Source organism: Rhizomucor pusillus (genome assembly GCF_041956525.1).
Source record: "Rhizomucor pusillus strain CBS 183.67 unplaced genomic scaffold VTP01scaffold_18, whole genome shotgun sequence".
Taxonomy (NCBI): Eukaryota; Fungi; Mucoromycota; class Mucoromycetes; order Mucorales; family Lichtheimiaceae; genus Rhizomucor; species Rhizomucor pusillus.
Window position 1 is genome coordinate 221,151 of NW_027192160.1, and position 15,927 is coordinate 237,077.

At 46.0% G+C, this 15,927-nt stretch overlaps 7 protein-coding genes across 7 annotated transcripts; 5 read left to right on the forward strand and 2 right to left on the reverse strand.

The window, feature by feature from the left end:
• Positions 1–1,047: 1,047 nt before the first annotated feature.
• VTP01DRAFT_3737 (uncharacterized protein) lies at positions 1,048–1,443 on the reverse strand (the record flags this gene model as incomplete). The annotated part of the gene is made up of 1 exon (XM_069382341.1): positions 1,048–1,443. The coding sequence occupies one exon, from the start codon at positions 1,441–1,443 to the stop codon at positions 1,048–1,050; it is 396 nt and encodes a 131-aa protein (XP_069236063.1).
• A 1,540-nt stretch (positions 1,444–2,983) lies between these two features.
• On the forward strand, positions 2,984–7,910 carry VTP01DRAFT_3738 (uncharacterized protein; the record flags this gene model as incomplete). Its single annotated transcript, XM_069382342.1, has 11 exons — positions 2,984–3,605; positions 3,669–3,982; positions 4,037–4,339; positions 4,406–4,526; positions 4,589–4,904; positions 4,968–5,089; positions 5,154–5,567; positions 5,626–5,992; positions 6,048–6,861; positions 6,934–7,616; positions 7,688–7,910. 11 exons carry the CDS (start codon positions 2,984–2,986, stop codon positions 7,908–7,910), a joined length of 4,299 nt encoding a protein of 1,432 aa, XP_069236064.1.
• A 996-nt stretch (positions 7,911–8,906) lies between these two features.
• VTP01DRAFT_3739 (uncharacterized protein) lies at positions 8,907–10,447 on the forward strand (the record flags this gene model as incomplete). The annotated part of the gene is made up of 5 exons (XM_069382343.1): positions 8,907–8,910; positions 8,985–9,236; positions 9,304–9,451; positions 9,527–9,591; positions 9,657–10,447. 5 exons carry the CDS (start codon positions 8,907–8,909, stop codon positions 10,445–10,447), a joined length of 1,260 nt encoding a protein of 419 aa, XP_069236065.1.
• A 332-nt stretch (positions 10,448–10,779) lies between these two features.
• On the forward strand, positions 10,780–12,185 carry VTP01DRAFT_3740 (uncharacterized protein; the record flags this gene model as incomplete). The annotated part of the gene is made up of 3 exons (XM_069382345.1): positions 10,780–11,244; positions 11,340–11,615; positions 11,679–12,185. 3 exons carry the CDS (start codon positions 10,780–10,782, stop codon positions 12,183–12,185), a joined length of 1,248 nt encoding a protein of 415 aa, XP_069236066.1.
• Positions 12,186–12,529: 344 nt separating this feature from the next.
• On the forward strand, positions 12,530–13,452 carry VTP01DRAFT_3741 (uncharacterized protein; the record flags this gene model as incomplete). The annotated part of the gene is made up of 3 exons (XM_069382346.1): positions 12,530–12,586; positions 12,679–12,750; positions 12,829–13,452. The coding sequence occupies 3 exons, from the start codon at positions 12,530–12,532 to the stop codon at positions 13,450–13,452; spliced, it is 753 nt and encodes a 250-aa protein (XP_069236067.1).
• Positions 13,453–13,561: 109 nt separating this feature from the next.
• Positions 13,562–14,665, reverse strand: VTP01DRAFT_3742 (uncharacterized protein; the record flags this gene model as incomplete). The annotated part of the gene is made up of 5 exons (XM_069382347.1): positions 13,562–13,696; positions 13,750–13,920; positions 13,987–14,213; positions 14,267–14,484; positions 14,553–14,665. 5 exons carry the CDS (start codon positions 14,663–14,665, stop codon positions 13,562–13,564), a joined length of 864 nt encoding a protein of 287 aa, XP_069236068.1.
• Positions 14,666–14,784: 119 nt separating this feature from the next.
• VTP01DRAFT_3743 (40S ribosomal protein eS17) lies at positions 14,785–15,534 on the forward strand (the record flags this gene model as incomplete). The annotated part of the gene is made up of 5 exons (XM_069382348.1): positions 14,785–14,804; positions 14,868–14,880; positions 14,969–14,979; positions 15,046–15,340; positions 15,409–15,534. The coding sequence occupies 5 exons, from the start codon at positions 14,785–14,787 to the stop codon at positions 15,532–15,534; spliced, it is 465 nt and encodes a 154-aa protein (XP_069236069.1).
• Positions 15,535–15,927: the final 393 nt, after the last annotated feature.

The following is a 15,927-nucleotide window of genomic DNA, read 5'->3' on the forward strand; positions in this document are numbered from 1 at the left end:
AAAAAAATTGGGACTTCCGTCCCCTTGGCCCTTACCCCTTCGCCACCTTTCTCACGATGAGTAATGCCAGTGGATCCCCCGTGCAAGTCTGGTGGCCAGCCTCGTTGCAAAGCCTGGCTCACCCACCGCAATGAGCCAGAGGGTCCGAAAACCGTGGCACTTGAAAAGATGTCCTGAAAATTCTTTTTATACCTGTTTATTTTTTTGTTTTCATGAGCTTGTATCATATGAAAGCTGGGCAAATTTTATGACATGGGGCAGTTCAAAGGTATCATTCGATATGGAAAATCGAGGTAGTTACATTGTAGCAAAGTCTCGAAAGCGTCAAATTCGTTGACGTTCCTCGTAGGCGCGTCCATTTTGTCGGTCAAAGAATCGATTCTCGCGTGGAGCAGGGAGGGAAGCTTTTCTTTTTTGCAAGTTTCTGCTTGGTTGGCGACTGCTTTTGGTTGCCATGACTGGTCTGAATTCCTAGAAGGGAAGGACATGCAAAACTAGTACGGTAAACCAGGATTCTGACAATGAAAATGAACATGTCGAAAAGGACATGGTCTTTGGGGAGCGGTGTATGATGGGATTTGCTTTAGTTTCCAACCTTTAGTCTTTAGCTTTTTAGTTTTTGTCTCTCTCGAAATAGTCGATTCCATTCCTTCTTGCAGCTTCAGCTGCAATCGCACTATCTGAAATCTATACACAAAATATATGCATCGGAATGGAATATAAAGGATAGCTTTACGTTTTATTCAAAAAACTAAATGATCGCCTAATTTATATTATTTTCCTGAGAAGGTCTGCTTCAGACAGCAGAACCACCAGCTTATTATAGCGTACATTGAACTAGATCTCATTTGTTTCTCATCGTAATAGAAAGACATGTTTACCTCGCTGCTTCTCCAAGCTGGTTGGTAGATAGCACCATTCTTCTGATTACAGGTGATGCGTTGGATCGATTGCATCCAATGTATATAGCAGCCTTTCAGGCAAATGCGTTAATCCCGACTGTAGCTGCCTTGGCAGACGAAACATGTTCCTTTCTGACGCATTCGTTCACATTTTCGTTTTTTCTTCCTCGCTTAGGTGCTTCGTCAAGTACGGCTTATCGGCATTGTGGTTGTGGATGCCATTATGACGGAGCACACATCGGTTGCCCGAAAGGACGTAAAAAACTTCAGCGCGGCAGTTGTAATGGACTAGGCGACGGCCATAGACACTAGGTCGAAGCTGCTGCCCATATAGCCGACAGTCTCCATTTTCGCACACAATATGGATGCAACATTTTCTTTTGTAGCGACTTTGAGTATCGGTTGTTGCGACCGCAGCCCAGCCGATGTCAAGGTTGAAGTCGACATACGCGTTCTTAGCGTGATCGAACTGCTTTCGGAACTTGTCTATAGTCGTCAATACCAAATTCGTTTTGAAAAAAGCTACTGGATTGCCGGACATTTTGACTTTACAGAGAGCTGCAGTTGGTAGGATGGGAAACGCCAGGATTCATTCTTTCGCAAGTTGCTGGCATAGCATCAGGGCAGGATGGGACAACAGGGGCAGGAGGATTTATTCGTCAGTTCAAGATCAGTGCTCCAACAAACTCCGCCGAGAGGACGTTTGGTGCCGTGCTATGCCATACGATGAAACCTCCTCTGTCTCTAATTTGTTGTGATGGTAGGTTGAGGTTCATGAACTAGAGCGAGGGCACAGCGCGTTTACGAACGGTTACCATTGTGGATGATTTGGATATGAAAACCACTTGATGGATGATGTCGATGGATGGATGAATGGATGGTATCATTTCGGAGACGACCAGCGACTAATCAACATCATGCTCTGCGCAATTTAGCCTTCCAACAAGACTTTCCGTACCAAGGTCAAGCTCGCTAAGAAGCAGAAGCAGAACCGTCCTCTTCCCCACTGGTTCCGCTTGAAGTCTGACACCAAGATCCGGTATGTAGACATGTTCACTTCGCTGTAGCATAGTAACTGAGGGTATTCTCGAATGTAGTTGGAACGCCAAGCGTCGCAACTGGCGCCACACCAAGCTCAACATCTAAACGGCTACGAATTCCTTTGTGTTTTTCTCACTTTATACGATGTGGAAATATATGCAAAGTGTTCGTCCCCTATATTACCAAATCTGTCCTGCAATTTGAAATGATATGGTTGTTATGTCGATCAAAGAGCGTCGTCCATCAGCTCACAATGTCAAGAGCATGCTTTGGAATAGTGCTCGTATGGGAAAGTGAATAATTCCGGAAGTCTGAAGGATCTCTGTTTGGGAGGTGCAACTATGCTTATCCATATCGTATAATGTGTGTTTTCTACCACAAAGCATTCTCCAGGTGCTGGACTCCTGATGGTTCTAAATATCGATCGTTGTTTCCTAGCTGTCATTTGATTTTCATCTATCAACGTAGTTGACTGTTCTACATTGCGCTGCATAGGCACGATATCATATCGGCCAATTCTGCTATTCAAAGCTAAGATATGGTTTATGCATCCAGAAGGAGAACACATGGTTCAATCACAGATTCTATAAAAAAGCGAATATCTTAACATATAGACGTGTTCCTGACGACTCAACACTTCCATTTTTTACCTGAAGTGTGTCAAACTGGAGGTCATTGACTAGATTAACAACGATTTGATAACATTAAACAATGGTCGCTTACGACGGCACTTTACGATTTCTATGTAGTACATATTGCTCAATAATCTCTCTTTGTCAGCGTCACCCTATTGTAATTGTTTGCATATACAATGATACCTATATTCTCCTGTATAATATATCACATAGCAACGATAGCTGCAGAGTAATTTTCGCGAATAACTTAAAGGGAAATGTTTTCAATGGATTGACAAAGCAAACTTATTTTGTCAATGGATTGAAAGGTGCAAGCCGCCAAGATCTGCAATAGTTGTCGGAGAAGCAGTAGCTCTCTGTGTACGTCAATGCGGCGCGAGCTTCCGTTTATCCCAAAATCTAAATATGGATGTCGAGGATACTTCTGCCAGCCTAAACGGAAGTCAGAAGGTTGAAGAGCAAGTTGCAATGGCAAACGCCGAAAACGCAGTTCAGCGGCAAGCTGATACAGCTGTCTATTCCTTTGACCCTGACGAGTCCATTTCCGCCAAGCGAGAGGCAATTAACAGCGACATTGTCCTACCCGACTTCCGTAATTTAGGCAACAAGCAAACCGGTCTCCAGACCGAACTCGGCACGAGCGATGTCAACCAAATCAAGGACGCGCTTTCTGCTGCTCAAAAGAAACCAGTTATTCAACCTGTCAAGACAAAGCACGTCCGAAAGCCAAGCGCCGCAACACCTCGAACGCTCTACACGCCGCAAGCTCCTCAAGTATCACGTATTCCTGAATGGTATCGAGTTGGGTGGACGGCCCTCTCAAGCCAGCCAAATCCTGGAGGTCCCTTCCAACTTGCAGCGTCAGAAAAGAAGGCGGAAGATGCATTAGAACGGGCCGTTTCCGCTTTGTTGTACAAGGATGACTGGAATCATGCAGGTGCCGTTTTCCTAATTGGCGTTGCATTCTGGGTGCTTGGCAAACTCGGTGGTGGCATAGTCACATTTTGTATCGGGTTTCTCTTCGTGCGTACGTTATCTTGTCCAGGAATACTCGGATAACCTCGCTAGATATCTCACGTGTGCCTGTTAGTCACTTTCAATAGAATAACAACGCATAGATTCGATCGTCATGCACGGGACGATATCCAGCGAGAGTTAATAAGAGCGAGGTCTCTGGAGCAAGATGTTGAGCCTGTGGAATGGCTGAACAGCTTTTTGCAAGAGTTTTGGCTGATTTTTGAACCAGTTTTGAGTGCCTACGTCATTGAAAACATTGACACGTATCTTGTCGATTACTTGCCCGGATTTTTGGATTCTGTACGACTTACTACATTTACGCTCGGATCTAAACCATTCCGCGTCGAGAATGTCAAAACGATCCACGAGACCGCACCAGACACTGTGGTAGGCCTACTGGAGTTACACTTTGTCGCCTTAGATGCTCACGTGAATTGTTAGTGCATGGACTGGACTGTTACCTTTAAGCCCGAAGATACGACGCACATGTCAAAAACTCGAATCGCAAAGGCAGTTAGTCCAAAAGTTGTATTGTCGATTCGTCTTGGAAAAGGAATGGTTGGCGCCGGAATACCAGTCCTCGTGGAGGATATGAGTTTCATGGGCGAGATGCGTGTCAAACTCAAGTTTATGAGTAATTTCCCGCATATCAAGGTGGTGGACGCATGTTTTATGCGCAAACCAAAGTTTGACTATGTCCTAAAACCCATTGGTGGCGAGACGTTTGGATTCGATGTAACAAATGTAAGCATAAATGCCCATGGTTATTTCAGATTCATGAGATTAACATATGCACTCTTAATGATCTAGATACCCGGTCTTCAGAGCTTTGTTCGCGATCAAGTACATGCTATTTTAGGACCAATGATGTATTACCCCAATGTGTTCTCTTTTGATGTCGAAAAATTCTTCTCTGGAGAATTGGATATCAGTAAGTCTTTACCACTCATCGGGTTAAAGGAATCGAAGTATCCATTAAGCAGAAAACAATAGCCCAAGCAAACGGAGTTCTAGCAATTACTGTCTATTATGCAACAGCCCTCGATTCTAGAGAAGTCTCTGGCACCGTGAACCCTTACATTCGATTCTATCTCAACAAGGCACAGGAGCTTGGACGTACAAGCACGCAATACAACACTACCGAGCCTCGATGGAACGAGACGCACTTTTTAATGTTGAATAACCTCAACTCGCTTTTGTCTTTGGAGCTTCGAAACCAGACGGGCGGATCAAAGGATCGTCGAATTGGTCGCGCTAATTTTGAACTCAAGCAGCTGGAGGATGAGCACAACTATGCACGGGAAGGATTGTATGTATCTTTTCATACATTAACTACCCTCTCTTTTACATGTGATTCACCTCCAAAACATAGAGAACTTGATCTCCGTCACAATGCAAAACCTCTCGGCCGACTAAAAGTTGACATGCGATATCTTCCTGTCTCCAAGCCAGTTCCAAGAGATGATGGCACTATTGAACCTCCGGCTGAATCAAGTAAGTATAATACATACACAGTAATGCAATAAGCCTTGGCTAACACTTACACTTGTTAATTTAGATTCTGGTATCCTCCGGTTCACAGTACACGAGTGCCGAAACCTTGGATCTCCCAGAATCAGCTCCTATGTTCGTGTCCTGATCAACGGTACCGAGAGGATAACGACTCCGATATTCAAACGCAATCCCAATCCCAAATTTGAGCGACCGGGAGAGGTCGTCGTACTGGACCAGACGGCCGTGTACATCCGAGTCGAAGTCAGAGAAAGCATCAGCTTTGCAGAGGATCCAATCATTGGTGTATGGAAATACTATCTTGTGGATATGATGCAAGAAATGGAAGCAAACGACGGATGGTGGAACCTTACTATGGAGGATGGTACACAGCTACTAGGACGCATTCGTTTGAGCGTTCAGTGGAAACCTATTGTGATGACAGGACTTTCGGAAGCCATGGGTGGTCATGGATTATACAGTGAGTTTAGAAAACCGCAAAAATGCCTCATTGTTTATAAACTAACATCCATGTGTAGACCCTCCCGTTGGTGTCGTGAAACTCGTATGCTGGGGAGCCAAGGATCTTCGTAACGTGGAAGGTATTACGAGCAAATCAGATCCGTATGTCCGTGTACGCTCTGGAGCTCAAGTTCGGGCGCGCACTGAAGTTGTTGACAATAACTTGGATCCTGAATGGGGCGAGACACTTTACGTGCCTGTCCACTCACACAAGGAAGATCTTGTCCTTGAAGTCATGGATTGGGAGGCCAAAGGCAAAGACAGAAGCTTGGGCTTCACTGTCTTGTCTATGAAGGATCTCGTACGCCAGCGTGTCAAAGAATCCGAATCTGAAGAGGAGGACAAGATAAAGTGGTATGAATCGACCGGCCGCAAAATCGATGAGTAAGCAATAACAAACGGCAATATCAAAGTGCCTGCCTCTCACAACGCAATATAGATGGGTTCCGCTTCGATCTTCAGACCGCAAGACGACCAAAGGCGAGCTACGCTACTCTGCAGAATTTTATCCCTCGATAGCGTTGCCAACTTCGGGCGAAGTTCCGGAACGTGATCTGCATGATTGCCCAATTCGGCGCACACCTGACAATCTTGTAGACTTATTTGCATACAACTCTGGCATCCTGACAGTCAAGATACATGAAGTCAAACTTCCACACGCAGAACATGCTTACTGTGCTCTGATCGTCGATTCTTTGCTACCTCAATTTACCACGACCAAGCTAAAGGGCCGTACGCTTACATTTAATGAAACATCTGATGCATTCGTCAAAGAGGCCGATTTTTCACGAGTAGCTATAGAAGTAAAGCCTGCAGATGCAACGGAAAAGAGCGACGAAAAGTTAGGATTCTGGATCGGCAAGGTCAGCGATATTGTGCGACAAATCCAAAGGAAGCGTCGCAGCAAATCGCTAGTAGATAAAGAGCAAGATGACGAAGAAAACCAGGAAGCTGAAGACGACGGCGAATGGTTTGAGCTGCATGGCACTCTTGGCGGGGATGGCCGTATTAGGCTTAGTTTCGACTTTGCCCCCCTAATTAATTTTACGCTAGATCCTAGCGAAAGTCTGGACAACCAAGGACAGCTAACGGTGACGTTACTGGATGGAAAGAATCTGATGGCAGCCGATAAATCCGGCACTAGCGACCCTTACGTTATCTTTACAGTAAACGGTTCAGAAGTGCACAAGAGCGAAGCTATCAAGAAGACCGTCAATCCTGTATGGAAAAATGAGACATTTACAGTACCCATTGTAAGTATCCTCTTATACAAGGCATATACTTTGTAATGTGCGATTAATAATGCTAAACTTGTTTGTTGTCAGCAATCCAGAGTCACTGCCAGTTTCCGACTGGAAGTATTCGACTGGAACAGATTTGGCGGCCGTGTACCTTTGGGCTCTGGAGGCATAACTCTGCGCGGTGACATGGTGGAAAGTTTTGTGGCAAAACAAGTAAACATCCCGCTAGACGGTGTAGCAGGTGTCACTGGATACATTCGAGTCAGGTTCCTGTGGCAACCACAATTATTAATTCGCAAAAAGACGCACACATCAGTACTTGGAGACACGCGTCTTGCATCAACTAGTATCATGCCAAGTCCAACCTCAAGTAACACACTATCGCCGAATTCTGCAGCTGCCATGCGCCCTAGGAATATGCTTCAACCAGCGCCGCAAACTCCACCTCCGGCGCCTTCTCAGCTAAAGCCGTCGCTATCGATTACAAGACCAAGAAGTGACTCGTTGCAAAACCTGAATAACCAGTCGCGCCACCATCAGCGCACCCAATCGGAAGCATCCAGCATAATGTCCTTCCAAACAATTCGCGGCGGAGGCAACGAGACTACAACGGGTGTCGATGGCCATGTCTCGATATGCCTTGTAGAGGCACGCAATTTGCGTGGAGTAGACAAGAGTGGCACAAGTGACCCGTTTGTGCGCGTCCGGATAGGCAAGAGTCAAGTGCACAAGACCAAATATGTCAAGAAGACGCTGTCACCTGAATGGTAAAGAACTCAATTCAAATCCGGTCTATACAAGGCTTTTCTTTATGATATTCACTATCTTGTTTTTCCAGGAACGAAACGTTTCAATACAGTGTTTCCAGTAAACCAACGATCATTGATTTCAAGGTTAAAGACCACAATCGTTTCGGTTCCTCGGTTGAGCTTGGACATTGTCAATGGAATCTATGGGAGTTGATCCAACCGCAGCAAGGTGTGACTAGCAAGGATCAGTGGCTACCATTATATCCTTCAGGGCATGGCGAGATCCGTGTCAAGATACAATTCCATCAATGAATAGATGTTTGCATAGCAGGAAATTATTGCATTGTGGTAGTAATTGTATTTCTAATGATGTGAAACCTTTATCTGTGTCGTATTTTATGTATTTGAATCGATGTGATCATATGTTTCCGAAGGTTTAGCAAATAAGAATTGTAGAATAGGTCCATTCAAACACGAGGCACTGTAACCAAAAACTGAATATAATCGAAGTCTCTTTATTTAATCGAAGTTTTCACCATGCATCTTGTTACAATGGAAGCTTGGATATTTTGAATACATTAGGAGAATGACTCACTACTGATGCACCAATAACAAAGAACAGCCAGACTCGATGTCCCAAGGATGACTTAACGTTACCATAGAGCTCTGCACTCGTATCTAACTAGTTGACATTGATAAACCTCCGTAAAATTCAAAAGGTAATGTCGTCTGTGCTCGGAGACATCCGCCTCACGGCTGCTGCCATGCCGATTCCCAACTACATCTCCGAACTGTGCATAGCTATGCTTCCTTCCGCAGAAGGTATGCCATTTGGTAAATATGAATCGAAACCGCAGTCAATATAGCTCATTCGAAGTTCAAAATGGTGAGGCACTCGCGTGTCAGAAGGGACAAAAAGTGCTACGGATTCTGAATGCTTCAACGAGATGTACAGTAGTTGGGGAGGAGATAAGCGTAGCACGAAATGGGCTTCCAAATAGGCAATGACCAAGGACTCACAAGACCACCACTCAAATGTCAAACAAAGCAGGTGTGTGTAAATGATACAGGATGGCGCGACAACATACATTTAGCTATCATTTTCCAACACCACTGTGCTGTGTGCTTGGATCAATCATCATCGGAGCGGCTCCGTAGGCGCAAGCCAGTCAAGTCCGCCGCCGCATTGCCGTACCGAGATTTGTGTATAACAGCAGCAGCCAGATATATTTCCAGGTCCTTTTTAGTTCAAACCTTCTCCCCTCGACATTCCGTTTTACACACGCTCCACTACCTTAACATTTCGTAATGAGTAAGTTACTGCTTCCTTTGCACGCTCAAAGCTTTTGCCACTCCGCGTTTTCTGATCTCGCTTGTTTGTTGCAGCTGCACCAGCTCGTCGTAGTGTACGGAAACAGACGGCGGCGGCATTGAGGAAACCCACAACCCGGTCATTGGCGCAGCCACAGAATGCCACTGTTCCCAATCGCGACACCGAAGACGAAGACGAAGAAGAGGAGGACGAGGAGGACGAGGAGGAGCATGGAAGAGACGGTGGCGACGAAGAAGACGACGAAGACGACGACGATGCCAGCTCGGACGGCCTATCGATCACCCGGTGTCTCTGCGGCGAACAACGTGAGAAATATATAAAAGATATAACGCTTTGTCCAAAAGAACCAATTTTACTGATACGATTATCCAGACAACGTAGGGCTGATGGTGCAATGCGACAAGTGCGAAGTCTGGCAGCACTGCGACTGTGTTGGTTTGACAGAGCAAGAGATGCCAGAACTGTATTACTGCGACCAGTGCCAACCAGACAATCACATTCTTTACAAGAGCCACGGCCGGTAGGGTTTAGAATTGCCAAATGAAAGGGGCGGCAGAATAATTTTTTTTTCTCTCATTCCTTTTGTCCACAACAGTTACAAACGTGGATATAATCCAAACGGACATACAGACCATAAACGGATGGCGCCGTCAAGCAGCAGTATGTACCTGGATTTTGCATAATTTGAAACCTGAGAAATTGATTTGAGGGAATAATCATTGTAGCAAAGACAACGGACGAATCGGCGGCCGCGGCGACGGCGGGTCGATCTTCCAAGCGACGGAAACCGAACGGGAGAGCCGCCAATCTGCCAAAATCACCCATGACAACCAGGAATCAGCGTGCCACGAGGCACAGGGCAACAGACGAAGATTCGACCGCCGAGGAAAATCATCATCATCCAATCCTAACCGACGAACTTGCAAGCGAAGCTGACGAGCGCTCTCGCAGTGGCGAAACCATGTCACCTCTTCCGGAGGAAGTTCCCGCATCACCTGCATCATCTCGCACAAACAACAAAAAGTCATCATCCAGGTCCCGCAAAACTGTCAACACATCTCCCCGCAAAAAGACACCACACCACAGCAAAGGATCGCCCCGGCCGTCTACGCCGCAAGATGATCCGTTATCGCCGGTGGCAGCGCCAGCATCCTACTGGGACGAAGACGGCCTGCCGACGCAAGATGATACCGTGCCCGCTCGCATTAAATACCCTAATCCTAAAATGTCGATCGCCGACATGAATAAGCGTGCCAAGCAGATTTTTGAGTATATCACAAAATTACAGGAAGATCTGTCTATCAAGGGTCGGCCGAGGTCGGATTCTACATGCTCGTCGCTGAGCAGCGCGTCAACGTTACCGCTCAACGAAGAAGATAATACGCTGGCAAGCCCAGTGACGCCTATGCCAATTAAATCATCACACGAGCAAGAGTCGGTTTTAGATATCATGGAGCGTGTAACTTGCGATCTGATTCAATTTCAGCGCAAGTTTGGGATGAATTCATCGAAATGATAAAAAAGGAACATTATATATACCAGGTTATTACTTTTTTCTGCATCCATCCGGTGGCGTTCGCTTTAGAATGTCAAGAAGGAGAACGAATCGACCAATTTCGGAGAAAATGCACGTACACTCCACCATGTTAACAGGTGTCACCCCGAGGGATCATCCAATCGCAAGAAATTGCTAAATAAAGATTGGCGATGGAGACACAAGAAATTTGTTGAATACCCGGTAAAAGAATATTTAAAGGCGCCTGCATGGGAGATAATCAGCGCCCTTCCTCCTTGTTCTCCTTGTTCCTTCCCTTCCCTTCCCTCTCTTCGTTAGACGTTCCTTAAGCAATGGCACTCCACTGGAAAGCAGCTGCCGCCGCCGTTTTGACTACCGCAATCCTCGGCGTGCAAGCTGAAGTCAAGACTAACTACACTAGCAACACTGATCCCACCAAAATCACTATCCCCGATATCCCTCAAACAACTTCCTATGATGTGAACGCCGAGTGCCAATACTACACTTCTGATTACATTATCGATCAGTCGCAGTGGCCTTTGATCTGGCAAACCGCTACCACCAATAACATGAACACCTCGGCAGAGTTCCAGGCGCTGTACAACTCGATCGACTGGACAAAAGCACCCAACATTCAGCCTCGCAAGTTGACCGCCGCGGGAGGTCTGGACATGACTTCGTACAACAACGCCCAAGATCCTGACTGCTGGTGGAGTGCTACCGGCTGTATGACTCCCAAGTTGTCTGGAGTCAACGCTGATATCTACGCCTGCCCTGAGCCCGAGACGCTTGGCTTGGTAAGTTCAAGTTATATAGCTGCAGCAGCGCCTCATTTTATTTTGCCAAAATTTGGCTAACCCTTATTTTTACTAACTAATTTCATTGTGTCCAGACTTACGACGATGGTCCCAACTGCTCTCATAATGCCTTTTACGACTTTTTGGCCGAAAACAAGCAAAAGGCATCCATGTTCTACATTGGTTCCAACGTCTTGGCTTGGCCGTACGGTGCTCTGCGTGGTGTCAAGGACGGTCACCACGTTGCAGGTCACACCTGGTCTCACCAGCTTATGACAACGCTAAGCAACCAGGAAGTCTTGGCAGAATTGTACTATACGCAAAAGGCTATCAAGTATGTTACCGGCCTAACTCCAAAGTACTGGCGCCCTGTAAGTCATTTTATTGTCCAGGCTTCCCATGTTTCCATGGTTGTAACCGACCCCCAAAATTAGGCACAAGGTGATTTGGACGACCGAGTCCGATGGATCGCTACTCAGCTCAACTTGACTGCTGTCCTCTGGAACATTGATACCGATGACTGGGCCGCTGGCACTGTCGCCGGTGTCACCGCCCAGACTGTCGATCAGAACTACAAGAACTTTATCGAGATGGGCAAGAACGGTACTTTTGCCAACAGCGGCGCTATCATCCTCGCCCACGAGATTAACAACCAGACCATGACCTTTGCCGTCGATCACTATCCCGGTCTCAAGGGTGCCTACAAGCACATCGTTGACGTTCCTACCTGCATGAATATCTCGCACCCTTACGTTGAGGAGTCCATCACTTTCCCGACTTTTGAACAGTACACTAAGAACGCTTCCACCGCCACTGGTTCCGGCGTCGTGCCCTCTGCATCTGGCCAGTCTTCCTCCCAAGACAAGAGTGCCGCTTCTGCCTTGGCTTTGAACGGCCCCTTGTTCATCGCTGCTCTCTTTGCTGTCGCAGTATTTGCCTAGATTTCTCTTCTCTATTCTTTCTTGGTCCCTTTGTAATTTAAGCATCTCATGTCCATTATCGTTGTTTCAACTCCCTCATTATTAGGATGCAGTAATGAAAATGAGTATTTCTTTTTTCCAAAAGTTTCTATTTCGTTCTTATTTTCTTTTTTACTGATCTTGCAGTGTTACAGAAACTGACTTTTTTCTTGCCCGCAGCGCGCTCTGGGCTTAGCTGCCTGGCTGCCTAGCTGCCTGGGCTAGATAGCTGGCGGAATGCTTGCGTGACCGTCAACGCGTTTCCGGAGCATAAGTCCCACTCTTGACCTTTGACCAACTCTGATCCTTCTCCCACCCCGTAAAACATGGCAGGCGCAGAAAACGAATCACCGGTATCATCACCTATACGAGAGACTGCAAGTGTATGTAACTGTGAACAGCAAAGATTTGTTCGTTGTTGTCAAGCCTTAAGAAATCCCCTGTCTATCCCATCGATGCTAACAATTGGATCTAGCTCAAATCAAGTCGAGATCCCTCACCGCAAGTCGAAAGCAGTCCTTTGCGAACAGTTACAAACAAGATCATTGTACGTATACACATACATTGAGATTACAAAAAATGGATCGCACGTAGTACATTATAGCTGACATTGTCAACGCAATAGGTACCAAAGACAGCAGATGTAAAGACACCTGAGACAAAGACAACCAAGTTACGTCGACCGGCACTCTCTGAAACACCCAAACGTCATGCATTATCGCCTAGCAATATTGTGCAGAGTCGATCAATAGTCGAAACCGGCCGGCACTCACCAACAACATCAACATCAACTTGCAAAACGTCTCCACCGCCATCACAGAAGTTACACTTTGAACCTACATCTCTGAAACAAAAATTCAACGATACCCTGCTGCGAGGTTTGGAGCGTGAGATCCAAGATGTACGGCGACAACTCGACGAGAAATCCAAAGAACTAAAAGCAGCGCGCCAAAAGACTGCCACGATGCGCATGCAGGTCGCAGAAAAGCAAAAGTTAGCTGCAGCTGCCACCAAAGATGAACCACTGCAAAAGGAGATCGATAAAGTACGCGCTGAGATTGAGGATTGCAAAGAAATACTGGACGAAGCAGCGGATATTGCTAAAGAACAAGAGAACTTGGAGAAAGACATTGAAGAGTATACCGACAAGATCGTTGCTTTGCTGTACCAGATCTCGGAACACAAGGATATGCTTGGAGAGAAGCTCGACTTGGAGAAGGAATCTGAAAAGATCTTTGGCAAAAAATAACAATGATAATAAAACATAATCTTAACACTGCTGAAACAAAAAGTCTTGCGTCAACGAAGGGAATGAAAAAGTATATTGTATTGGAAAAAGGAAAATGTATTACAAATTATTATTTGAAGACATTCTTGTTGGAAAGTTCGCTCTCTTGGCCCTCTGCTTCCTTGACTCTTGCCTTGCGTTCAAGCGTGGATATCTGGCGGTTCTGATACTTGGCAAGCTTCTCTTTTCTGATAGCTGCGCGGATCTAAAGTAGAGTTAGAATCCTCACCGGTGTAAGAACATAATGCATCAACTTACAAAGTTAGGGTTGACGAACTCGGGATTCTCAAAGACAGTTGGACCTCCAAATGCACCTTCGAAAATTCTGATAACAGACATGGAGAATCGTGGACCGATCTCTACAAGCGACATTTCACCCTTGTCCATTGCAGTGAAGCCAGGTGTGTTTTGTGGGTTCTTTTCAATAATCTACATGGAATACTCGCTAAACATACATCGATCGCAAAGACAGTGTTGCAGCAACATTTTTTTTACCTGGTAGTTTCTGAACCAAATGCGGTTGTCGACGATGGAGAAGGACAAGACGTGGTCAATGAAAGGCTTGGACCGGCGGGTTCCTTTTGGTACGTTGAAGATTTGTGAAAGTAATTCTTTCAAAAGCTGCCAGTGCGGATCGGTATCGAATGTCTTGTCGAATGATAAAATGTGTCGTGAACCCTTCAAGCAGTTGCCGGTCATTTTCAGTTCGTCCATGGTATGCACTTTGATGATTTAGCACCACCGTCGCTCACATTCACACAGTGTGGGCACTTACAGTTTTGAACATGTAACTTTACAGAAGGTCCGTTGGGAGTTTTTGCCAACCACATGTAGAGATCCTGTCGCTTGCGCACTTCGAAAAAGATACAGTTGTTGCAGTTGTTGAGTTCGGCAAGTTCATTGATAATAAACAAGTCCCGCTTGATATCGACTTTGGAATCTTTCTTGGAATGTGGCAGCAGTCCTTCCAAGTCGGTCAGCAAGTGCCGGTAACTGTTGTTGCGGAAAACTCGGGGTTACTGCTACTGATCTATGCAGAGCTGATCTCAAGATTTACTAACCGATGAATAATGCCGCGCGATGACAGGACAAGAACTCGCTGCTTGTTGATTCGCTTGTCCTTGATCTTGGGCTGATCTTCTTTTTTCTCAAGTGCTTTGAATTTGCTCGCCATGTGAGAGAGTGGTGAGAAGTTAAAAAAAAGGGGTTCCTGCAAATGTCAAAGTGAATTTGGGCGGGTATAAAAAGCCACAGCAGCTCAAGCAGCCAGACAAAGTAAAGCGCTGCCCAAATATGGGTAACCCCCGACGAGGGTCCGCAGAGAGAGGGGACGTCCTGGGAGTGCTGCCCGGCAGCGATTAGTTCCTCCCTTTCAGAAGCTTCAAAATGGTAAGCATTGCCATGGCAACGATGATGAGAAACAAAAAAGTCTGCAATGGATCGGATGGATGGCTAACAATAATTGATGGATGGATAGGGTCGTGTTAGGTAAAAATTCATCGTAGACACCTCATGCCATCGCCCGCAACAGCCATGCTCACATTTTAATGATAGAACCAAGACCGTCAAGAAGGCCTCCCGTGTCCTTATTGAAAAGTACTACCCCCGTCTTACGTTGGACTTCCAGACCAACAAGCGTATCTGCGACGAGGTTGCTATCATCTCCTCCAAGCGTCTTCGCAACAAGATCGCCGGTTTCACGACCCACTTGATGAAGCGTATCTCTCGCGGTCCTGTTCGTGGTATCTCCTTCAAGTTGCAGGAAGAAGAGCGTGAGCGTCGTGACAACTACGTTCCCGAATTCTCTGCTTTGGACACTAGCGCCATTGAGATTGACCCCGATACTCAGGTATATTTTTCCAGGACACTGTGATTGCGGTGATGGACACAGATAGCTAAAAGGTCCGTGCAATATAGGACTTGCTCAAGTCTCTCAACTTTGAGAACTTGCCCGGTGTCCAGGTCACCAACCCCGTCGCTGCCAACGCTGCTGCTGACGTCCGTCGTCCCCGCCGCGCTGGTGGTCGCCGCACCGAAGCCTAAATGGTTACTGGTTAAATAAAACGATGTTGGTGTTCAAAACATGTTTCTGTACGATATGAGTGGGAAACAAAGTGAATGGAGATTCTGTGAGGATTCGAGTCAATGAAACATGCATTCAGTCATCTCATGTGCGCATACTTTGATGTGCTCTGTGTTACTATTACCATGCAAAGTTACTTTTGCATGGTTCCAAAAAGTGCCACAATCAGCTTTATGAGCAGTAGACATATTTTGATATTATTTGCGTCTTTTTTCATACAAAGTAGAGCTATATTTTTTAAAGAGGTACATGCTTTGTTGTACATCCTGTTGCGAGACCGCCCACCAGTCGCCGCTGCCAAGTATACTCTTGTCTGGGCGGACTTGAATTATTAGAAGCGACATTACTTGGTC